Genomic DNA, 25623 nt, shown 5'->3' with positions numbered 1-25623 from the left:
CACCCCCTGTTTGTTCTTGTTGGTTTTCCTGTGTGTACAAACTGTTTAAAAACGTTCCAGAAATAGGCATTTTCATAGTTTCGGGCACGCATTTAGTATCGTTCGAAAGCCCGTTGTCTCAGGGTGTTTAGTTTCGACTTTGCTTTGCTGAGTTATGAGCGAATACAAAAATCGCACTAACGTGGACTACAAAATACAAAACCCCCGCTACACTAAAGAATTAATGTGTACTACGAAATCAAACGTTTGTTTTCTGGCCACGTGGACCAACCGTGAGCCTAGCAACAGGTGTCCCTAGCAACGGTGTCCCTAGAAACCGTATCCCAAGCAAAATGCATCCCTAGCAACAGGTGTCCATAGCAACGGTGTATCTAGCAACATGTGTCCTTAGCAACACGTGTTCCTAGCAACGGTATCCCTGCCAAACGGCGTCCTGCAACAACAGACGTCCCTAGCAACGATGTTCCTAGCAACTGTATCCCTAGCAATATGCATCCTTAGCAACAGGTGTCCCTAGCAACGGTGTCCCTAGCAACATGTGTCCTTGTCAACAGGTGTCTCTAGCAACGGTATCCATAGGAACATGCGGCCCTAGCGACGGTGTCCGTAGCAACGGGTGGGGTCCAGGAAGTCATAGGAGAACATTCAGGGAACCTAGTGGAAAAGTACTGGAGGGAATGAGTGATTGAATGACGCAAGAATAAGAATGAATAACAGGAATGAGTGATTGAATGAGGTAGGAATGAGAGGTGTGAATGTCTGACCCCCCCGCCCCTAGGTGCGTGACGTCATTTATGGACAGCCCCTGAGGTGTTCAGGTGTGTCTGGGGAGGGTTAGGATGACGACTGATGAGTGGCGTCAGGTGTGTGGTGAGTATCTGTCACGGGGGCAGGTGAGTTCGTGTCAGGTATCCGATGAGTGTTGAAAGGCGTCAACAGAGGCTGGGGGTGCAGCCAATGGGGTGAGAAGCGAGGACGGAGAGACGCGTTAAGAGGTGGGGGGTGGGGGGGAACACAACCCCGCCCTTCGAGTTTTAAATCCGAGTCATTTACGAAACGCGCTGCTGGTGCCTGCCGCTGCGGTTTGACTGCGTCGGCCTCTGTAACACGTGCGCGCACTGCGGCACGTGGGAAGCGAGAGAGAGGTCCCTGCTTCCTGACACCGCGCTCCACCATCGCCTCGCCCCTCGTCTAAGGTGCGGCCACAAATTGCGGCTCTCTGAAACGTTAAACAAGCTACGCGGTTCAACACGTGTTCGTGCTGTGTTTTTGTTTGAAACCGCTCGCGAGAGTGGCTGACTCGCGACTCTACTAGTCGAGTGCATGCGTTTTGAATGGGGCTTCTGACCAGGCCTCGCTCCGTCAGGTCGAGTTCTTTGCGTGTTATTAACGCGAGCATGGTTGGTAATCGTAGCTGAGTGTCATTATAGTCGTAGACGCTGCAGTATAACTGTAGGTCACAATATAGTAGTACTGTAGGTGTCTAGGAGCAATTACTAGTGCACTGTGCTGTAAGTTGCTTGTGTGGTGATACATCATATATTCAGACGCTGAATATAAACACAGACGTGCTTCATATATCGTAGCCTCCCCCACATGATGCTCTATAATCACGTGTGGCTTTTTATTATGTTACAACCTTCTTCCACTAAACTCATGTACAGTACATAGAAAGTGTGTGTAAGTCGATGTGTGTGTGTCTTTTTCGCCCGCGCAACGCCGGGTACTTACCGCTAGTACTCTATAAGCACGTGTTGCTTATGATGTCATTCTATCCTAGTTACACTTTAGGATTGGCCATTGTTTTACCGGTGTAGAAATACTGCAGTTGCCATTGTAATATTTCAGTGCTGTAGTTTGTTTAGAAGTGGTTGCTTGTTTGGTGATTGAAGTCAATGGTCACGTGGCGATCGTGTAGTGGTTAAGTAGCAGTCGTTGCTAGTCCAGCAGTATATAGAGTACCGATGTAGTGGTACACCAATTGTCAAGTGTATTAGTTGCCATAGAAGTAAGCGTTTACTGTAGTTGTATATTTGGCAGTGGAGCAGAAGTTGCCATGTCACAGCATATGCCGGGGTCGTTTGTATCGGTTGCTTTGCTTTTTGTAAGACAATTACGAATGTGATGTGTTTATTTATCCTTTAGCACCACGAGCAATACAGTCGCATATTTTTCAAATTGTGACAAAATACTTTAACTTAAAACAAAACCCGTTGGAGCCAATTGAGAAACGAGTTGCTTTTGCAAGTGGGAATTGACAAGAATGCTTAACATACAACAAATGCAATTTACAGGTATAAACATCTAAAACATTAAGCCACCCAACCGTACCAAAATATTAAAAGGAACACAATTTTGACACGTATATCCGGTAAAATGTATTTAAATAGCGAATGTAGCCGCCCACGTCATATTCAAAAGACAAGTTTCGCGAGCACGGAAAAACGAAACTATGTTTTTAAAAAAATTACCAGGTCAGGCCCACTGAGCTATATAGACCCTTTTCAGAAGCGAACTGGGCACAAATGATAGCTCAACTAAGTGCCTTAGGTTTGGCGAGCGAGCAGGGAAGATAAAAAAAAACCTCCGTTATTTCGCCCGTGTGATTAAATATCCTCCGGTGTGATTCACAGGAAGGAGTTGTCCCTTGCGGTTTTTGGAGCACTCTTAAATTCATGGAGGGGAGGTCCCGCGGAGCAGGCGCTCAATGGAGAGGAGGTGGGCGGCGACAAGCAAAGAAGAGGGAACGCATCATGCGCCATCAGCCGAAGAACGTGGTCTTTCCAGCTGTGGAGGGGGGTGCTGCTGATGGCCGTAAAGATGACAATGGTGAGTCGTATTCATGTCAACAACTGGCATTAATGTGCGTGTATATGACATGATTTACGTATAACATAATTTAAAAATGTAAGACGTATAACTCTGGCTTTTCGTCTGGTGATGCTGGTTGTAATTACCGGCGAAACGTCTTACTCGATTTGTAGATGTTGTGGGTTTACACTCTTAACACACCGGTGTGCTAAACTAGTAGCAAATTGGCATGTTTTGTTTACGTGACAAACCTTACTAATTGGTGCTGTCGGGTGGTGGCAGGTTTAACGGCACATTTGTATTTACGTGATCTAGCCCAAAAACCTATATTATGAACATGATTTAAGTAATTTTTTGTCATGATAGGATAATTCTTCTTAGTAAAAACTTGTATATATGTGTATTCTGTAGTTTGACCCCAGGTATTGATTTAAAATGCACTGCTTAATTCGTCTTTATGTGGTATCAAATGGTATAATGGTTACATTTGATCATGTCCCTGTAATTAAACCTTTCACTGTTGCTTTTTAAGCAGACCATCAGACTCCAAATATCTGCGTTTGCCACTCATGCACTGGCTTTAATCACAGCACACGTTTTAATTAAAATAATCGTGGATAACTCACGGGTAGGAGCAATTTGTTGCACAAATCCTCTTAGTTAAACAAAATGCGAGTATTAGGAAGCGGATTGGCTATGTACTATTGGGAAAATTACGGATGATATAATTGCAGATATGAAAAAATAGGGCAGCAGTTTTTACAGACTCTACAGCTGCAACGGATAATTGTCGTCGTGGGTATTAGGGTTACAGATAAGAGGAGCTCTTATACACACGTATATTTACATCATATCATACTAAACAAGAAAAACAAGTTTTGCTGGCTGGCCAATCACCACCCAGTGCGCGTTCTCACTGGCATGAGTACATGCGCCATCCAGCGCACAGGTGGAGGGGCAGTGCAGGTAACAATTAAACAAATGCATCCCAAACATAGTAACTGTGGTTTCATGCATTACTAGCTACGAATGCTAAAGAGTGATTAAAAAGCATCTGCATTTGCGCAGTGTGTCAAGTGAATTGTCTTCATTGGCTGTGCAGGTGGCATTTCCTTCCCAGCAGCAGTGGCTCTTTTCACACCGTGGTGTCAGGAGCACAGCGTTGATACTGGTCCTGAGGGAGCGCAGAGGCAGGACACTGACAAAAGCTGGGCTCTGGGGCTTCAGCAGCTGCCCGATGTTCTCACAGGTACTCTCCTTTAATATATCCGAATTAACTTATGCATTTGTGGTAAACGAGTAGTTTGAGACAACCTCATAACATTGGACCAAGTGTATTACACTGCACGGACAATGTTAAAAAGTAACACGGCGTCACCAACATCACTTGTATTCTATATCAAAATACGAAGGCTTCAATTGCCCCATCAGTGGTAAGATTAAAATTGCAGCCCTGCTCATGCCACTGCTGGCAGCAGGGAGCTCAAAAGAGCCCCAAAAGAGGGTATTTGGCCTACTCTTCCACCTGGCCAGACATCTTGCCTGTGCACTTATGCATTTATACTGGTGGGTGGACACGGTGAATTTAAGACCTTTTCCCATTGTTTAAACTGCCGAAAAAGTTAGATTAGATCTCCCGGCGACCTCTGGATCGCAAGTCCGGCGTGCTAATTCTTACATCATCGCAGCATTCGTTAGCCCTCCCCACACAATTGGCCAATGGCGCAACGGAGCGGTGAGCGTTTTGTCTTTGCGTTCACCCGCGCAGCGGAGTCGATGGCCCATGCACGCGCCGCGGAGATGCTGGCCATGCTGCAGGCGGTGAAGAGGAAGAGCTCGGTGCGACGAGTCTTCCAGACGCTGCCCACACACATGCGGCGCCGCGCCATGAGCCACAACGTCAAGCGGCTGCCACGCCGCCTTCGCGACGCCGCCAAGAGGGAGGTGCGACGATGCGCAGCGAGACCCCCTTGCCATGTTCACTCGCACACCGCCTGTACGCCGTACGCACAGCTACACGTACTCAACGCTCTGCCTGTGTGTGCGGAACGCACAAGCACTCGCGCACTACCAGCTCTGTGTACCATATACACGTATCCATGCATACACGTATAACAAATGAGCGCTCGCTCAATCGACTACACCACACACACACACAATATGTACACGTATGCCGAACACACAAGCACGTACACCACAATAACCATTTAATATACACGCAAAACATACGTCTATACACCAACACAGTGGCGCTTACACCACTGGCTGTGCATACCATATAACCATTTATACAGCATTGGGAAGTCCCTTAAATACTGTAGTCAATTAAATTCAATATGTTTTAGCTTTTTTTTGTCACAGTCCGCGTTTCTAATTCGTTTGTCATGGCAGGTAATATGCAACGATCTAATGCTTGAACCCTTGGACACTTTTGCTGTTCATTATCAAATGTACTCTTCTCAAACGTTGGTAATCGGCATTTCACACATGGCGCCCGCGGATTGCGGAAATCGACGGGGAGCACCGTCCTCACTCGTGCTACGTTGCCTCCCCCACGCCGCAGATGGATGAATCCAGTGCCAAGGCGAAGGTGGTGCCCAAGTGCCGCTCGCGTAAGGCGCGGCGTCGGCACGGCAGCCTGCTGCTCGACTACAACCGGCGGCAGCGGCGCCACATCTGGCTTGAGACGCACATCTGGCACGCCAAGCGCTTCCGCGTGGCCGAGCGCTGGGGCTACCGGCTTGGCTTGCAGCCCACCACAAAGACATACCGCAGCGCCTACCGCGCCATGGCCCAGCGCTGCCTCCTGCAGGTTCGTCTCGCGCCCGGCCGCTCCGTCTCCGTCTCTCACGAGCATGTTCCCTTCGCCGTTACGTTTTTATCCGGGTGGGTGACGCAGAGGCCAGAGTGCTCAATTCATCCAGAGCCATTCCAGTGTGTTACATCTCTGCAAGTTGATAAAATGGGAACCGCTTCATGGGAAGTCCGAAGTCTCTGTATTTTAATCTCAATCTGCAGAGCATTGTGAAGCCACTGTAGTAATTGTGATGTCTCCCATACAGGATGTGTCTTACTACTGCTGTCTGGAGCTCAAGGGCAAGGAGGAGGTGATCCTGGGAGTTTTATCCACACTGTGCAGCCCAGAGACAGGTAACCCAAACTTTTGGAATGGTGAACATTTCCCAGTTGCTGAACAATTTGAATAGTTATCATATGAGTGGTTGGTGGCTGCCAAGGTACTGAGAGCAGAAGCTATCCCTCGACCATTGTCAATTCCATTAACTTACTAGATGCATGTGTAATTTGCTAGTAAATTGTAAAGGTTGGTGTTCGTAGAACAGCTGATATAGTTTCAGTTATCGCTTGTTATATGTTGTCTTTCATTACGTCGTGAAATCTTCCCCACATGAATTAGAAGTGTCTGTGAGTGGCTTTGTGTTCTACCAATCATCTGGCCCCCCCACTGATGTTGGTTTATTTCGTTTATTCAAATTTTTTACCAGGCACTTCTTTTGATGGGGCGGATTACCTCGGTGGACAAAGGCAGGGGTCCTTGGTAATGTACAGAGCAAATGGCTTTCCCACCCAACCGCTGGGTCCTGTCTCCTTTTTATGGCGGCCATTGCAAATGCTTGATGAACGAGAGACGAATACGGAGCACCGGCAGCTATGGATCTGGGTCCATCCTGCCATGAAAAATGTAAGCACTTTTTGTAAAAATGTGTTTACTATATTATACGCACTTTCGGCATTTACCACAAATGAGGCACTGTCGGAGTCAAAAATACAAAATTGTCAATATGTATGGGATGTCTCTTTGAAAGTAAGTTTCAATGAAAAAGTTTGACTTATTCATTAATAAAGTCGTTGGTTGGGCACATACTCACAAACTGAATGCACCATCACTGTCTCAGCATGGATGAAAAACTTTGTTTCGGGACATCCGACACCACGATATTGTCTCACCACTTGTCCCTTGTCAAGAACGATGGCATTTTTTCCCCCCATGTAATTTAGAGTTTTGATTGTTTGACATACTAAAAAATGCATGTAAAGTATGTATGTTTGAAATCGTGCAATTGCCCTTGTACTAAAGCTGAGTGGGGGCTGTGGCAGCAACCTTGACTCATCATTCTTGTGGGAGTCAATAAATTTAGTACTACCTTGAGGTGCGTCTTTAGTGATTTGCTGCTATGACGAGACTGGCCCCCCACGAGGTTTGAATGTGTAATTTCCACCACATTGTGAAGGCCACCAACACTCCTTTGTGCATGGAGACATTTCCATATTGACCTTTACAGCTATTTATTTTTCTTTGCAGGAGGTTTTGTCTGAGCTGAAGGAGAATTTCAAATGCTTAGAGCCAGTGTTAGAGCAACCAGACCTCAAAGTCACTCCAACACAGACTCCAGGTGTCACCGGCCCAGCGGAGGGCACTCAGTCATCCGCTGAAGCCTCCGGCATACAAGCGGCATCCGCACCGCAGCGAGCGCAGCTTGGCGAGACCTCCGCCGCCCGTAAAAGCGAAATGAAAGCGGCGCTGCCGGAGGCGGCGCGCGGTGCCAGAAGGGGCAAAGCAAGCGGGACGAGGAAGCGGCGGGCGGAGGACGGCGAGCAGCCCGGAGCTCCTCCGGAGAAGCGCATTTACGGGGACGGAACCCGCGGTCCACATGAGCCCAGGAGCTGGATGTCGGTTTCCACAGGGACTGCTCTCACGTAAGACACCCCCCCTCCCTTCTCCTTCGCACCCCTACGAACTTCGATTAGCACGGTTGGCTATGTACGTTGTAAAGAAAGTTCTATATACATACGGAGGGGCAAACAAAGGCTCTTGCATGCAGTAGTCGCTCATGATATAAAAAACATTCCATTTCATTTTTTTATCAACAATTGTTATCACGTGTATTTTCAGTCATGTGATGAGATCAAGATATGTCTTTCTGAACTCAATGTCACGTCATGACAGAATGGCCCCCAGAAGATGACGTTACAGAACTTTTTCTTGAGTCACTTCATTAGGCCTCGCGTAGAATGTTAGATGACACACCTCTGCCCTGTGTCGCGTAGAATGCCGTAGATCGCTAAATTACCTTGTTTAATCCTCAGAGGTATAGAATGCAAATTCCGCATTAAGTAAAAACCTATTTTTATTGTGCAGGCATTGTTATTGGGTTGGTACAGTTCATTCACTACACATGGGATCCTGATTTAATCACAAGACGCTGCCTTGATTCTAGCCATCCGCTTAGTGTTATAACAGATAACCCTCTCAGTTGTGGGCTACTTTGGATTTCTAACTCTCAGGTAAAATATGCGGGTGGATAAAACATTCCTATTCTCAAAGGTAATGTGTAGTTGTCCGTCCCCTAGCTTTTTGCCAGGCCAATGGTTTCATGAAGCTGAACAAGGTTGATGTGCTTAAATGGGGGATAAATCGTGATGAAGCCACTGTCATATTGCAGCCCATCACTGGGAGGTGAAGGTCTGCTATGATGAAAACCAAGTAGTAATTGATTAATTTATTGACTCAAAATCCTGCTGTTAGGAGTTTCAAAGCACTTTGTTGTAATCTCTTGTAGTGGGTCCGCTGCATGCATTTTTAATTCCTTAAAGTTGTACTCATAATAATCCCATAACATTTCAACATTCCGGTTCCAGCGTGACCACATTGAAACTGTAAATCCTGAATTTGGAGTTCCTTAGATCGCAAGCTGAAGCTCCAAGCTACCACCAGCGGGGGGGGGGGGGGGGGGGGTCCATTACACGTGGTGTACACACCGCGGCAAGCGTGTGGTGTGTTTTAATTGGCTGACGAGTAAAAGGCGCAGGTAACATCCCACGTGGCGTGATGTTATACAGGTTACAGCCACCTGTTTTGTAAGAGCCTTGGGAGGAAAGTCTGCTGAAGGTGTAGTATATAAGCCGTTGTGCGTTTATCCAGGTGCTGGTGGCGATGCACATGTCATAGTGACTTGGAAGCAGGTTTGGCAGATGACTAGGGGATAAGGAGACCCCATGTATGAGTTGCCCCCACATTCTTGGCAATGAGGTGCTCTTAGGAGGCCGCAATTGCTACGATTCTGATGCAGGTACGGAGTTAGAGTCGTAATGCTGTATTGACCCTGTCGTAAACCCGACGGAAGTTGTTTCATTTTAATATCATAAGTGTTCTGTAATGTTACATCACATTGTTACTGTGAAGTTTGTTTCTCCTTAATGAAGCTGCATACTTGTCGGACAGCCAGGGTGTAGGGTACATGTCTGCCAGTTAAGATCAGTTTGTTGTCTTGTTTCCTCGAAAGGGTGACTTATTCAGGGTTTTGAAATCAAACACTTGTGTTACATTTTCATTAATACGTGCATTCACCTGTGTGGCTTTGCAGTGACCTGACAATGGAGATGGTGAGGTTTCAGCTGATCGGTCCTCGCTCCGGATTTATACTGACACACGCTCTCCGGCCTGCAGACATTCACCACGTAAGATCCACATGTCCTGCATGAGATGAAGCATCCATTCGGATCTCTATCAGCAGTTTAACTTTTCGTGCGAGAGAATGGTCCACAGAAGCGGATACCAGAGCTCCCTTTTGAGGTCCATTCAGGTGACTTCTGTTCAACACGGTAGGGGGAAGAACTTTCCAATACACCCTGCCACTGGGAGTAATGGTCAACGCAGGACAGTAAAACCAATATATTTTTTTATTCTAAGAGCTGGCATTTGACCAAATTAACTGCAGAACCAAATTTAATGTGATTGTTTTTTGTGCATTCATTGGTGAGCAGGCTGACACCATAACATCATTAAAGGCTGCTCCCAGGATTAATTCCCAAGATCTTAGTGGTCCCAGATCAGCGCTCTGACCTCTGAGCCACCTTGGCCACTTCAAGATCCACTCTTAAATGACTGCTTTCGACATCGCAGCCCAGTGCAGTTTGGTGTTGCCCAGGATCACACTACTCGTGTATGACTTGACACTGCATGGTCATTGTGATGAAGGAATGCCTAATGAGAGTCGGGAAAGGAAGAATACACGTTTAAATAAAATGTCAAGGGTGTGGAGACATTAAACAGACTTATAGTGCCATCGAGATGAGATAAAAGGCATGATTCACGTGCAAATGTTCCTCTTTGTCTCACTTTTGGTGAAAGAGTGCTGACGGTTACATTGCCAACGATAGGCAAACTGCCAAGGCAATGTGTGACAGCCACTTTGTCAAGATGTGAATGTGGCCTCAATAAGTCAAGTGTTCGCTCTCACGAGCAGCGGAGTGGTTCTCATACCCGATAGTGGTCGTGATGATCCGGTAGTGAAAATTCGCGTATCCACGGCTATCGCAAGCTTGTCGACCGGTTTATTGAACTTGCAAGGATGACGGAGGCAGAGTTGACCCAGTCCAGGATTAGATTTTTCAACCTCTTCAATTGTGAGTTTAATGCCTTCGCTGTGGCACCGCTCGGTCAAATTAATTGCCGGCCGTAGTGGCGCACGCCCGTGTCCGGTGCTATTGGAGGAAAAGATTGATGCTTCCTGCAGGTTAGTGAAACTCACAAACGCGTTGAAAGACGAGGTGGCCGGGAGATGTCCTCTCGTGCATTGTCGGTTATTCTGCAGCTGCTCTAGTTTCCTTCCACATGCAAAACACGCCGTCACGGAATCGTTAAAACATCCCAACGCAGACTCTCCTGAAAAATTGTTGACCATTTTTGAGGTTTCCTGTACAAATAAATGACAGATATAAAATGTACACTGCCAGACGTATGGGCCTTTCAGATTAATATTTACCACATTTGTATTTTAAACAAGGTTACCTAAATCTCGTCAGCAAGGTATGGCCCATAGAACATTATTACTGCATACACTGATACGGGCAGAACCTTGTCTTGAACATTATTGGGCCTAGTGGTGTGGCCTGTTTGACCAATGCTACTTTAGGATTGCATCGCCCAAATATTAAGGGCGAGAAGAATTTTCCAATGAAGCTAAAATGTTTGATATAATTTGCCCACTGTGGTGTTGACCCAACATTGTTCATAAACGGTTAATACCTTTCACATCACCGTACTCGGTGTCATTGCATGTGTAGGCCAACCCTTAGCTAATGAGACTTGGTGGAGTCGTAACCAATTAACTGTGTTATTTTTGTGAACTAGACTTTATTTAGACTGGAAGAGAATCCGATGAGCAATGGAGCCTTTTTTTTACAGATACTTCAAAGGCTTGTAGGCCAGTGGATTAAATGGTAATTGCATTTGATTGAAGATATCTAACTTTCCCAAGTTGGATATAGTTGAACGTGTGGATTGAAGATGAAGGCCAGTTCAAGGTTGAAAGCACTAATTGTGCTTACCGCATAAGAGGGACTCACAAGGATGCAATTCTAAACGGATGTCACACTTTGTTGCTATGGCATGACACGTTGTTTGTGTTGATGTATAGTCTGAAGGCCAGGGCAAGACTTCATGGTGGCTGAAAGTGTGCAGCGAGCCATCGCACGTCCTGCAGCATGAGAATCAGGGACAAATCTTCCAGCTTCTAGCCGGTACAATGCAGCAGCATGACACACCGTTACACGACGGTTTAAAATAACCCTGCATTCATTCCTGATGAAACACTACTAATGGGGTGGCATGATGTGAGGTTTTTGACTGTTGTAAACTCTTTACTACTTATTACACGTATAGTCACGTGCTAATATAATACTGGACGAGGGACCTTCCTATGCTGTGGATGTCGTGGCGGTTATTTGATTATACTTCACCACGCTGAGCACTGCTGGTTGGTGAAGGCCGGCAGCATAGATATGGGAGCGTAGATGTGCAGTCCAACAATGGATTTTGCCGCAATGCTTTTTGTTGCCCACGATGTAGCCCCGCAGCCTATAACACCTGCTGTGCTGAGTGGTCACCCATCCAAGCACCATACAGGCTTAGGCCTGCTTAGCTTTCAAAATCCTCTGAGATTTGTGGAAGAATTCTGTGTGATTTGGTCATAGGGTCTTCATATTTATGCTGTACTTTACACTGCAACACCTCTCAAGACTCCGATAACTTTTACACTCGTAATTCCCAAGGTAAGGATTTATTCCACACACATTTGTACTTAAACCAACAGATGCATGTAATGTGTCACAGCTCAGCTTGCATTCGAATGGTGAACATGGGAAAGGCAGACTCTGTTTCACCGCTGAGGCCGAGTCTTGGTGGAAAAAATCTGCCGTCATTGCATAACACATTCGTGACGGCGTGAGTGCCAAGTCATCACCGTGTGAAGTCGGGTTTCACCACTGCAGGATTTCTGCCTGGCCGCGCTGGATAGTGCCCTGCTGCTGCTGTGTCGTGGTCAACGCACTGCGCCACGAACCCAGTGACCCGACTTTGATTTCCGCTCATGACTAATAACAGTGGCAAATATTTTAACCAGTCTCGGGCCTCCACTAGGTTGACTCTGCCTCATATGAGTACCTGGTGTGATTTGTAAACATCAGCACTGGGGAGACCCAAGGCAGCTGGTTATAGTGCAAGCCTCACCACTCCCTTGTATACCATACTGGGCTTAATAGGTGCTCTCTAACAGGACTTGCTTCAGCAGCCTGTTTAAGGCTATTCAGGTTTCCCTCGCTTTTTGCAGTAAGATGCGTTCTAAAAAAGGGGCGCACAAAGCGAAACCGAATGACCGGCAGCCTGCCGAGTAGTGCATACAGCACACACACAATGTTGGTCCACCTCTGACTGCACAGTCGCATGAGACTGAATTCAACCCGCAGAGTGCATTTTGGGTAGAAATAGCTTAGCCGCATTTACGTGAAATCGCACAAACCGAGCCTGCATATAAAACGAGGGAAACCTGTACCTGGGATATTAGTTTTGTGCACGACTGCTGCGAGTGACTTCTGCCGCTCTCCCGCCCAGGGTTGGGCAGTGCCTCGGACGTGCCTCCAGGGTGCGTGCTGGGCCTGACGGTGGGCGACCCACGCCTCGATCTCCCCAACAAGCGAACGATACCTGCGGACCCCCCCAGCATCCCTCCTGCGAGTGGTGGTGCCGCAGGTGGTGCATTGTGGCTGGTGGTTGAGTGTGGGCTCATCCGATCATCGTCGTCATCAATATCAATGCCATCATCATCTGTAGAAAATTTAACCGAGCGTAGGGATATCCTGAGGTGTTTGCTGAACGCGCGATGTGCATGCCTGGCTCTAGGCATTTAGCAATTCGATTTCTTCTCGTGATTAAGGTTTGTAAATTCGACAATTTGATTTGTTTGATGGTGTCAGGTGCTGGAGGGCTATAGCTCTTAATTGACATACCTACACGCTCTACCCCAAAATTAACAAGTAACGAATTCTAATATTGGTCAGGAAACTTACTTACGAGATTAATTTCAGGAGATACATTTTTGTTTAGTGTTGATTGCCGTCGGCCAACATTTTGCCCGACGGACGAATCCCCAAGACTCACTGTGCCAATGTTTTGTGTTTTGAAGCGTTGTTTGTTCGATGCTCTATTTTCCCATCCTCTTCGGTTGCACTCTGTCTGTATCTCTGTCTGCTGTCAGCATGGCTGGTGGAGGGGGGGAGCTCCGATGCACAACTTCACAAACATTGCACAAAGCACCCTCTGTGGTCTCGTGCTCGGTGGGAGCCTCAGCTGATCCATGCTGGATGTTCCAGGTTCAAGTCCTGGCGAGACCCCTGCACCAACACTACTCACTCAAAGCACGCGCCGCTCTCTTTGTCCACGGCAAAGGCGACAATTCTTCTTAATGCTCGCCACACTCCAATAACTCCTGCACTCGCGATACCCGCACACCCTTGTCACACACGTGCGCTTGTTCCTTCGCTGCAGCCCTTAACGTTCTGATGCTGTTCATTCTTCTGTGTTTGTAATGTTCATTTTTAGCTTAGTCTTTTAATGAGATAAGTGGATAAATATTGGCCAAGGTGATTGGTGGCAGAAGGTCTTACATATACACCACACCACCAGATTGAATAGTATGGAGAGGAAACCATTCAACACATAGGCTTTCGCGACCAATATTCATGATCAACGTTTTTGGGTTAGATCGTGTTATTTATAAATGTGTCGAAGCGTGAAACCACAACATGCGTGAAACCACAACATTACAACAAAATTGTAAATGTTGTGGTTTCACGCTTCAACACACCGGTGGGCTATAGTAGTGAACTATTTGTCTTTTGTCAACGTGACACTTTTTTGCTGATTGGCCGTGTCGGATGGTGGAGGGTTACGCCACATTTATAAATAACGCGATCTAACCCAAAAACGTTGATTATAAGGAAACCATTTGTAGCCCATCTCGCAATGCAGTGGTGCTCATTATCGTGTAGGGTTCGCAAAGTCTAATGAACCGATGATAACACTGCAGATAATGTCGAGGGCTGGCTATCCTCTGCACTGACAGATGGGTATTGTGGGAACTACTATTGGCTGTAGTCTGGCTCTGGTGTGCTGAGCTTAAATATGAGGGCACAGTGCCGTGCAGAGGCCATGGAGAGTTAAACTTCCAATAAATAATGCACAGAACCATTTAAAACCCATTTTAAATGTCTTCACGTTTGTGGAAGAGCAGTCTCAGTGCAGCATAATCATTCCCAAGCAGTGAGTTGTATCTGCCCGGTCACTAATGGCTATGGACAAAAATAGGTAATTTTTTTTGCTTGATTAAGTCTATTATAGATTTAGGAATACAAAATTTCTAGTCACGTGACAGCCCACATTTTAGGGCAAGGCATCTAGTGTGAAAAAAATGTCTACGAAAGTGATTTCAGAAGTACTTCTGTGTTCATGTTTGAGTTGTGATTCTCTGTAATGCGATGCGTTACTCGCTGAGAGTTCTGAGTAGATAATATATCATGTCACTACATGAGGCTTAGGGCACAACCTGAATGTAATTGGTGATAAAACAAATATATACGTATGCAAAAGTATTACTAATTAGCATGTGGTGCTGGCTTGTGATTGGTTGGCTGTCCTCATCTATAAAACAACCAACACATGCTTTGAAGACAGGGGACGAGGACTCTGGAGTGGGGTGTTTGTGCGCGTGTGTGTGTGCGCGCGTGTGTGCGCGACGGTGTTTTATGTCCCGCCCCTCGCCAGCTTGCAACAACGAAGCGAACGCACTGGCGAGAAGCCTGCAGGAGGGACACGCGCAGAGCTGGATCTGGGACCGCTCCGTCCGCGATGAGGTCACGGAGACTAAGATCTCAGAGCAGGTATGGCCACACACTCGGCTCGAGCAGGCGGATGCCGCAACTGAGCGCATGCCAGAGCGGTGGCTCCCAACATCTCCCACGACGGGACCTGTCACCTGCCCACGTGTTCTACCTACGCATCTATATATATAAAATCGCAAATCTGTCTGTCTGTCTGTGTGTGTGTCTGTGTGTCGCCGGACCATACGCAGTTTCATTGGACGGCGGTTGCCCCTGGCAACGGGTAGCGACGCATTCGCTGCCGGGTGGACGCCATTTTTAATTCCCGTTAAAAATATGCGCACGCATTTGTCGTATAAACTCGATATACCCAGCGTTGCCCGGGGGGAAAATACATTTAAAATCTTATGAAAACTTTCAAACATTACATACCAATGAAAAAACAACTGTGTAATTACTTTTAAACCAGACGCGCCAAGAATCGATTCTCTGAATCGCGCAAAGGAATCGAAGGTTGTAGATTCCTTTACATTCGGACGATTCCCGTTTACTATAAGTTGCTTAAAGTCGATATAAACTGCTACGAACGGGAAATATCCAGCGTTGACCGGGGCAAAAATGTAATTAAAAACTCCTGAAAAAAAAAAAACAATGAAAATGAAACTCTATCATTCAAAATGTAAACCCCCAACATGCCAGGAATCGATTCTTTCAATCGCACAAAGGACTAATCGAAGGTTGTAAATTACTTTAGGATGGCGCTTCCTGTTTAATATAAGTTGCTTATAGAGTTGATATAAACTGCTACGAATGGGAAATATCCGGCGTTGACTGGGCCAAAAATATAATGGTGAGGGCGGTTGTGAGTGGCGATTGTGAGTGGTGATTAGTGAGTGGTGAGGGGAGGTTGAGTGGTGAGTGGTGATTGGTGAGGGTGTGATTGGTGAGGATTAGTGGTGAGGGAGAGTGGTGAGGGTGAGTGGTGAGGGTGAGTGAGGGTGAGTGGTGAGTGGTGATTGGTGAGCGTGTCATTGGTGAGGATGAGTGGTGAGGGAGAGTGGAGAGTGGTGAGTGGTGAGTGGTGATTGGTGAGGGTGTGATTGGTGAAGATGAGTGGTGAGGGTGAGTGGTGAGGGTGAGTGGTGAGGGTGAGTGGTGAGGGTGAGTGGTGAGGGTGAGTGTTGAGGGTGAGTGGTGAGCGCGTGTATGTGTACCTATGGACGGGGGGCGCGTGTGTGGGGCGAGCGGTAGTGTAGTGGTTAGCTGCGCTATGAACTTGGCGACCCGAGTTCGATTCCCACTTACTATCACCACCTGTGACGATCATTTGAACCGCTCCTGGGCCTCCCCTAGGTCGACTCAGCCTCAAACGAGTAACTGGTGTGAACATCGCCACTGGGGAGACAAAGACGGCCGGGCGTCGAGAATCCAAGTCCCGGGCGAAGCCGGGTAGTAAAGCTAGTAGCTTTATATTGAAGTAAACATTTGAAAAATGACATTTCAATGACACACAAAGCAACATCTAAGACGTGTGGTTAGCACTTCGTAATAGTATATTATTTATCATGTAATATTTACACTTTTCAGACTTAAAGTCGCTGACTGTCACAATGAAGTGAAGGGGGAAGACTGCAGATATGTTTCTGACACGTGACCATACATCATGCGAGTGCCACCTTTGCGTGAATTGTCTTGAATGTCCCCTGGGGTACAGGGTACCACAGGTTGAGAAGCGCTGCTTTAGATAATTCACTACGAACCACCACCTGGTTATTCAATGCTCTAACAATGTGGGGGGGGGGGAGATGTGGGTGGTTAGCTCAAATGTCTTATGCCCGTGTTGAAGCACTAAGCCAGTGTGACCGAGATCCTTAGTTATAATTTCGAGGACCAAAAATGTACGTTAATAATGAATAACTCCAAAGTGCTGTTGTAAAGTCACCGTGCCCCCGTGTGCCACCGCCGCTCAGGAGCTGAATCGCATGCGCCACAAGGCCCTGGTGCCAGGCACCCGTCTCAACCTGGGCGCCAGGGAGTCGAGCATTCCCGCGCTGCTGCTGCAGCATCCAGGCCGGCAGGCGGGGGCCGGGCTGGCGGGATGGGGGGCTGCGTGGGACCTGGTCCTGCCCAAGGCGTGGGGCATGGCCTTCTGGATCCCGCTGGTGAGTGCGCCAGCGGGTGGCCGTGGTGCTTTGCTGCACTTGTGCGCTTTTTAAAGCGGCGGTGGGGAAGCGTGGCACATGGTCGATGTTTGACCCATGGCTATTCCACACAGCCCGTGACCACGTGTGAACACCAATAATCCGAGTCACATTTTGAAACGGTCTACAAAAATGATACTTTTCACTATGAGCATTTCAGCCATACTAAACTCCAAGAAGGTAATATACCTGGCAAAAATGTTTCAAATGTTATTGCCCCAAGTCACTTTTATTGGAAGGACCTCTTTATGCTTTGTCAACACACAAGTTATTTTTCAATTTGTTAATAGATAACACTGAGGTATGTGGGTTAAGTTGTGGCCCACCAAAGGTATTTCAATGTCCTTATCGGCCCTCGGTAAGCAAGAGGCTCTTCACCCCTGTTTTAATGAATGTGTGTCTGCTTTGGCACAGTAGGGGGCACAGGTGGTGCATCTGCCAGTCATCTGTCAGTCAACCTATGGCACCTGGGTCTGTCCCGTGACCTGCCAGCGGGCGTTCGACACTTCACGTGGCCTTCAAGTGCGCGTAGCCTGGCACAAGCGCTGTGGTGACGTCACCGCCACCTGGTGGCGAATGGCGGTTGTTGATGTTGTTGTGACTACTTTAACGCCAGCATTGTTTCTCCGGTGTGGCCCTGCCTGCGGCGGGGGGATTGGGCAGGTGTACCGCGGCGTTGTGGTCGGGGGCCTCCGTGAGGCGGAGCGGCACTCGCAATACCAGGGGGCGCCTTACTTCCCCTGTGATTTCCCGGACTGCCCCGCCGGCTCGCGCCACGACGCGGAGAGCAAGGAGGCGGCGATCGCCAAGTTCAAACGGTGGGAACATGCCGGCGGTTCGCGGCTGCACGAGCCTCGTTGACTCGCGGCTTTACGTTTCTTCTGTTCGCCTCGTTGATTTTGACGCTCCGCCACACAACTGTAAGGCTTGTAATTGCTTGTTGTTATGGCTTTCATACATGCGTCTTTGTATTTTGTATATGTGGCACGAAGTCTTGTCTTTGTTGTCCTTCCCCCGCATCTCCCGATTCGCACGGTTGGTTACGTACGGTGTGAAAGAAATTCAATATACATACGTGAGCTATATCAGCAGCCTGCATTAATTTCTCAAGTTTATGATTGAAAGCCCAAGAGCATATCCATCACCTCGTTTACAGCAGCAATTGAGACTCTTGCTTCGCAAAGGTTGTGTTCCTCGGCAAAATGGAATTTGACTTTGTTACATCACACACAGGTACCCACCAGCCAAGAGGCCAAACTACGTAAAGCTGGCAATGCCTACGCCCTTCCACTTCCCGTGGGAACTGCTGGTGCACGAGTGGGAGCTCATGGGCACGGAGTGGAGTGTGGAGGACGAGGAAAAACCCGAGATGGAATCTATCATGGAGATGGAGTCTCCCTCTATCGACCCAAATTATGGAGCCTCGTTTCTGGGCCAGACAAAGTCTGAGCTCACAGAGGAGGCTTCTGAAGGAGAAGCGGAAGAGACTCGGGAAACCTCCGAAGTCTCTGAGAAACAGCAGCGGGCAGAGGTGAGGTGGGGCGGCACTGCAGGAGAGGAGGAGATCACGGCCGGAGAACTCGTGTCGGTGGATGGGGAGCCAAGCTCGGAGCGCGTGGAGCCCGGATGTGAGACGGGCGACGGCAGAGATCGCGTGGAACAAGAGCAAAAGATGGAGTTGCCTTCAGAAGTCACAAGCGAACCATTCTATGTGATCAGGTATGTTTTAATTAGCCGGGAGTGATGGTTGTCAATCTTCGTGAATGCCCCGGTCTTTCCTTGACTTTTGCATCACTGTTGCACTTTGCTTTACTTTTGTCATGCAGGAGCACGAGCGTGCTAACGCAGCTCGCCCACTGGTGCCGCTCCCTTCCTCCTGCCACGGTGGTGGACGGGGCGGCCCTGGCGCTGCAGCCCCTGACGACAGCTCTGGCGCTGGAGATGTCGCGCTGCCATCCGCGTGCGCTGCTGTGGGTGCGTGTCGACCCGCTCCAGCGCGGCTCCCCCGAGCCTCACGCCACCGTCGCTGTGCCCGACCCCGCCGACCTGGACCTCCTGCGCCGCGACCCAGCCTACACGGGGCCCCTGGAGCCCAGGCGGCGCGACGCTTTCCGGCTTACGAGGGAGGAGCGCAGGGCGGTGGGGTTGAGCCGGCGGAAGCGGCGCCTCTCTGGTGGGGGCACAGAGGGCGGAGGGGAGGATCGTGGCGGTGATGGCGGTGTTGGTGGCGATGTTGCCGATGTTAGCAAGAAGGCCGACTGGATCCTAGGGCTGCACCCGGAGCCCGTGGGTTGCGTGGCGTCGGCGTGCTCGCGCCCCACGCTCGGCTTCCTGACGCAGGGCGACTTCTCCATGGCTGTTGGCCACGGCCGAGGGTTCGGGTTTGTGAGCCTCACTGGGCTCCTGCGAACACTGCTGCAGCAGCAGCTACAGCGGCAGCTTCAGCAGCAGCTACAGCAGCAGGACAAGGCTGCACCACTACCATCTCCACCACACACTTCGCAACCTCGGGGAGTTCTGCTGCTCACACGCAACGTGAACTCCCTGCAGTACCGTTTTGTCCGGGTGAGCGTAGACGTCTAGAGTTTATCTCCGCCAGGCTCGGCCAAATGGTGTTACAGATGCAGCCCAGAGGTGCAGAGATTTGAGCACCCTCTTAAAACTCTTATGGCTGCGAGTTCAAATCGCAATTTGGGTCAACGACTCATTACCACCAATGAGTTGAATAGTAGAACTGAGGTTATCCTGTGGATTGATTGGTCCGCTGCATATGAATGAGTTTGCACCTGATTAGGGCCACCAACACTCTTTGGCAGGTAGTCTGCTCACTACAGCATCTTTACTATTGAGGTTCATTGAACATCGCCCCCTACTGCAAAAACTTGGCAGGACCCTCATGAAAGTCTTGAGACCTTAAGGATTTTCTGGGTGAACTCGTGCAAATCAAATACATCAATGATCCTGGTTCCTAAAAACGTTTATTGCATATGGGTTGAGCCTCATCTATTCTAGTCAAGTATTTTGCCTCTGATATACAGCAATGAAATGGAACTGCCTGTTTGATTTGTAAACATGTGTTAATCAATCTGAGGGTGAACTGTAAACCAGCTGCACTTAATCACAGGAGATTGGTCAATTCCCTTGCAATGGGCGAGTGTTCCCAATAAGGGCAGCAGTTATTTTAATTGTGCAAAAAAAATCACACAATTTTTAATCAAGGCGTTTACAACAGTGGAGTATTAAATGCAAATTACACATGCATGTTAAGCTACTTTAATATGAATATCTCTTGGAATCGATGTTTATTTGGCTGGAATTTAAAAGGGCTGCAACAGCACCCCCCATACTTTCTTTGACATTTGCTTGTGCTCTTCCTGCAATGACCTCACATTTCACACAACTGCCAACCCTCTGGCTTGAGAGGCCATTGCTATAATAGCATGCGTCTGTAATATTTCAGTTTTTCGCATGACTGAACATGTACAATGTGTGCGAGTGCTGGAACAAAGTAAAAAGTTTAGTGGTCAAGTCTTATTTGATTAAATGCCTTTGTCATTACTTGGAGCGCAATATATAAAATGTCAATTCGCTTCTCAAAGCAACGAGCGCATGTATATGGGCATTCAATAATTCATTAGTTTTAAACAATTTCATTCTGTGGATATGCATGAAAGCCTCTGCGGGTATTTGTTTGCTTTGAAACATGTCCCTGGCCAGAATTATTTGCCCACGATCAATAAGAACTTTTGCTTGGCAGTCGGGGTCCTGTACCTGGCGTTCTCTCAAAAGCATTTTGTAGATGTAGTACAATGTGAATGGAAAAGGCTTAGGTGGGGGTTTTCCATGGGCAAGCTGATGCAGGAGCCAACTAGCATACAAGCCATGCTTAATGTATTACTGAATGCTTGAGCAATGCATCTCTGTGGACCTGCTTGTCACACCACCTGTATGTGTAAATAATTTGGGTCACTGCTGAGGTGTTTGCAGGGTGAATTTCTCAAGCAATGGGTCTGATACTTAAACCAATGACTTCTGGAAATGCCTCCTGTATTCATCTAAGCTCATTCGGCTCGCGCTGCATGGATTGTGGTCGTAGTTCATGCTAGTAAGTTCGTTTAGGACTCGCATTCCAGAAAGGCACCCAGTGGAATGAAACTGACCACAATCCTAAATTTCGATTGAAAGCTTTCGTGACTGCAGGGATTCATATTCTTGGTTCTTTTGGTAAAGTCACGTAGCAGGGAAATATTATAAACCAAGAACACAATCCTAAAATTACAACTTTAAAATTCAGTGGTGGGTTTAGCTCAGTCCATAACATTGGTACCGATAAAATGAGCACAGCTTGTGAAGAGCCAGCAGTGGTTGTCAAGACATTTACTCTTTAGAGCCGGTAATATAAAACAAAGATTTGTTAGAGACCTGCAGTGTGGTGGTCACTAGTCATCCAATGAATGACAGGGCTGATCCTGTGGTGACAATCCTTTGTTTTGTCGAAATCACCCATTGCATGTATTGTATTATGAGCCTGAAAGAATGTGAAATTCCCACCACACGGCTTCATTCCCACTCAGCATGAGTGGCAGTTTTATTTCTGTGAAACACAAATATTTCAACAAACCAAACATTGCATGCATTTTATACGTTTAAAGATTTCATACTTAAGAGATTTGGGCCATGGTGTTCATCTCTTGGTGGAAATTACACATCGTAGGAGGTATGTGATGCTATACAACTGTTAACTACTGTCCAAAAGGTTGGTACTTGTTTTAACAGCCTCGGTAAGCATGCTCAGATTAACCCTGAAGCCAGCCACATTTTGATTGCTGTGCCATGTGATTAATCACCAGTGGAAAGCAAGTGCCAACTGGGACAATCAGAACCCATTCAACAAGGCAACTCCGACAGCTCAGTCTCCTAGTGTCATCCCACACTCCCATGTTTCAGAGAAATGGCTGGGTGATGACATTCCCAGACCATTCGTGCCAATTTCAGGTGCAAATCAGTCTGGCCAAATCGTAGCAAATACAGATGTACAGGCCTTTATGTATTACACCATAAACCATTCCTATACACCAAAAAGGAACTTCGTGTTTGTTGGCGATACATTTCTCGTTCTCACTACAGCAGAAAGCAATGTTTCAATAGTTTTACAGGTCGACATGAAACTGCGATGTGCACATGTATGTAATTGTACAGTAGCCAGCTTGCAGTCGATCCGTAGCCAGCTTATACTGCTGGGGATTTCTGGGTAATAAATCACCGTTTACCTATAAATACAAGCCGGCGTGAGTAGGTTAAACGTTCCTTCGGAGTGGGCAGGTAGGAACTTTGTTGGACAGCGTGGCGTTCAGGGGGGGGGGGGCAGTTGGATGAGTGGGCGTGTTTACCCTTCCCCCCCACCCTCCCCGACATCAACCAATCGCGGCCCTGCTCGACGGTCGGTGGGGGGGGATGCATGGGTGGGCTGCATTCCGATACGACAGACAAATAATCCCTGGTGGGCAGTGTGGAACCTGTTGTTCTTACCTGTAAAACTCAGTTTTGTAAGGGCACCACGGGGTGACCAGCCCCTCACCCAGCCCCACCCCTCTACCCAGCCCCCCCCACCCTCCCCTCTCCACCCAGCCCCACCCACCTCTCCAATATTTGGAATGCACGACGGACAGAATAATCCCCCGTGGGCTGGTGTAACCAGGTTACTACCAGTAAATCCAGCATTTGTTAAGTGTCGAGCCCTAGAAGTGAACTTTCCACATTTAAAACACACGGTGCGGGTTTACCAGTCTGAAAGGCCAATCGGCAGTTGGACAAATATTTAATTGGACAGAATAGGGAATGCATTTGGCAATTTATCCGAATACTTTTAAAAACATGACATTTACGAGCCACTCAAAAGCTCACTTATTAAAACCTATGGTATTAAATCTTTATGGAGTTAAATGCATTTGATCAATACAAATGCCGATGCAGCAATTCAGAGCAGCCTTTATTTTTACTGCCACAATTTTAACTACAGCTTTAAAAAAAAAAAACCTTCCAATAACATTTACTTCATCTGATTAAGCTGAGATTACCCCTGCAAGTGCCTACTCAACTCGGGAGATTCTCTAGCCATGTGTCCTCAAAGGCGGCAGCAATTTTTCTATGGATTATTTTGAAAACTTGGCCAGTTCGTGCAACCATGGCGGATTGGACCTTTGATGTTACAAATAATTGTGCACAATACCCAATGGGTGTGCCCATTAAAAAAGGTGACTCGTGTGCAAAGTGCTATTTGAACAATTCACCACCCTGTCAACTTCATGCCATAAAGAAATAATTGAGAACGGTCCACTTCCTGGACATCACCCACCATCTCTGGCGTTGTCTTCACCTTGGACAGTGCCTCTGCTGCCATTGGCAACTCCTCTGCCAGTGTACATGAGCCCCTTCGCCTCTTCTATTACCTTCACTATTTCCAGTCATTGCGGTCGCATCCGGATTTCATGGAAACTGCACCTTTGGGCCTGGGCCCGTTTGTCTACCCACCTCACCAGCGCCACAGAAATTCTCACGCTTTCATTTGTTACATCAGGTACCTTGTGGAAACACCATTAATATGACGTCACCTGAATCTTACGACTATTGTAAGAGTACATGAAAACATATCCGATATTAACAGCTTTAGGAAAGCTTAACCCAAACAGGCTTTATCGACCTGGCCACAAGTATGGAGGAGTCTAGGACTGGTTAAGGGGCCAAACCACGGCCTCACGAAATGGGTCTCCAATTGGAGCCGTGCTGTTGATCTCAGGCCGTTTATAGGTCGACAAGCACACACCTTGCCAAAATGAGAATAGAAAATAAAAATCTGCTTTCAAAATTATATAATGATTCAATAGACTGCCACGTTATTCCGAGTATTCTCTGCGTATGCCTCTGCCAAACAGCGATGTCTGGGGGTGCCCAACACAAATTGCCATGATAGTTTTAATGCCTAAACTTGACCTACGACAGCATGTTAATTACAGTAACTAATTGCTTAGTCAGCAGATAAGATAGAATCAATGCATGCAGACAGCTGGAGAGCAGAATGATTAAGCAGTGACCCCTAATTGGGGAGAATTGATCCATCCAGGTCCTGGATAGACGGAAAAGCTTATTAAATAGCATTTTTTACATGCAAAGAAAGTAGTTTTATTCATATTTGCTGGAGACAAGGCAGTAAACTTGGCATTCCTTTTGACTGCGGATTCGAATATTCAGAAAGCACGCATTACCATTCTTGCATGGTAAATAAATTGGCATTAGACAATTTTATTACAAAATCATTGTTTAGAGATGCAAAGACAACGCAATTAGGGTGATAACAATTTATTTCACCGTTTCGCTAAAGTACAGACAGGATCGCATCGACCGCCGTCGAAGCGACATTTTTACCAAGAGAACGAGACCGAGCGGTGCCGAACGCGAGCCAGTCGCGCCACACAGACGGCAGCGGACGCGAGCGCGGCGATGGCCAGGAAGCTGCACAGGAGAAGCATGCACCGCCCCGTGGCCGTGCGGGCCTCCATGGCCTTCGCCTGCCCTGCAAGGCCACCCACAGGAACATGAGGCGACTGTTAGGTGGGGAGGGGCACGGTCAGTTTATTGAAATGCGTTGCTGCGAGCTTCCCTCCGGGAGACACGCACATGCTATGTAGAATTATGAAATGCATTGGAGAGCATGGCTTCCAATATAACCATGCAAGGATTATTTCAACCGTTTCAAAGGACTAATATCATGCCCGCCCCACTTATGAAGCATCCAATGCTTTTAAACACCGGCAAACCCCGCCCCCCGCCCCCCAGTAAGTACGATACTAACAATGTCCATTACCACTCCAATCCTCAGATTCATTTACTCGAAACACGCTAGCCAACCATAGTAATCTCGGATCAATTATACGATGCAGCCAAGATCCTTCATCTCTGTTGTGCTTCCATCAACATGCCCTTGGCTTCAAAATGCCTGTCAAATGTTTTTTCAACTACCACTCAGATGGGAAAAAGTGCTCTTTCAAATTCCTCTGGATGTCAAACTTTACTCATTTGTGCTGCCAAACTTGAGTCCTACTCAATTTAATGATTACAGCAGCATTGTACGGTCTCCCTACCACACCACGGAGTCCCCCACGCTTCTGCAGCATCTACACATGTAGTGCTATTTAGGAACAAAGAATACCAATTCTACTCGAAGCAATCAAGGCACAAAATCTTGCATGCCAATACAATAAATCTCGGGTATTGAAACGAAATGTTCAGATTAAATTTAATCTAAAGAATAAGTTAATTGCATTGCCATTACTACTTTGTTCAAACCCATTATGAAAATGAGACTTTGCACAATAGCTGTATGACGGGGTTGAGATTTAAAAGCAACCCAAAGTCAATTACGAATCTCGTATAAATATGC

General features: G+C 47.4%; 1 protein-coding gene across 1 annotated transcript; it reads left to right on the top strand.

Annotated features, from left to right (window-relative positions):
* The first annotated feature begins 1098 nt into the window (after window positions 1-1098).
* On the top strand, window positions 1099-22428 carry POP1 (POP1 ribonuclease P/MRP subunit). The gene is made up of 16 exons (XM_078862655.1): window positions 1099-1196; window positions 2634-2829; window positions 3914-4060; window positions 4580-4755; window positions 5375-5623; window positions 5874-5961; window positions 6315-6511; window positions 7133-7527; window positions 9195-9288; window positions 11250-11352; window positions 12722-12859; window positions 14930-15045; window positions 16956-17147; window positions 17850-18004; window positions 18420-18905; window positions 19013-22428. Exons 2-16 carry the CDS (start codon window positions 2676-2678, stop codon window positions 19767-19769), a joined length of 3447 nt encoding a protein of 1148 aa, XP_078718781.1. The 5' UTR covers window positions 1099-1196; window positions 2634-2675; the 3' UTR covers window positions 19770-22428.
* Window positions 22429-25623: the final 3195 nt, after the last annotated feature.

This window comes from Lampetra fluviatilis, chromosome 14 (assembly GCF_964198595.1).
Source record: "Lampetra fluviatilis chromosome 14, kcLamFluv1.1, whole genome shotgun sequence".
Lineage (NCBI taxonomy): Eukaryota > Metazoa > Chordata > Hyperoartia > Petromyzontiformes > Petromyzontidae > Lampetra > Lampetra fluviatilis.
Note: the sequence above shows the minus strand (reverse complement) of the source record. Positions and strands in the feature narration are given on the sequence as shown.

What these genes read in the sequence shown, in the direction of transcription:
- POP1 (XM_078862655.1), top strand. Translation starts at nt 2,676, where the DNA reads ATGGAGGGGAGGTCCCGCGGAGCAGGCGCTCAATGGAGAGGAGGTGGG. An exon ending in GCGACGCCGCCAAGAGGGAG is followed by an intron (nt 4,756 to 5,374) that starts GTGCGACGATGC and finishes CCCACGCCGCAG; the next exon opens with ATGGATGAATCCAGTGCCAA. An exon ending in CCCAGCGCTGCCTCCTGCAG is followed by an intron (nt 5,624 to 5,873) that starts GTTCGTCTCGCG and finishes TCTCCCATACAG; the next exon opens with GATGTGTCTTACTACTGCTG.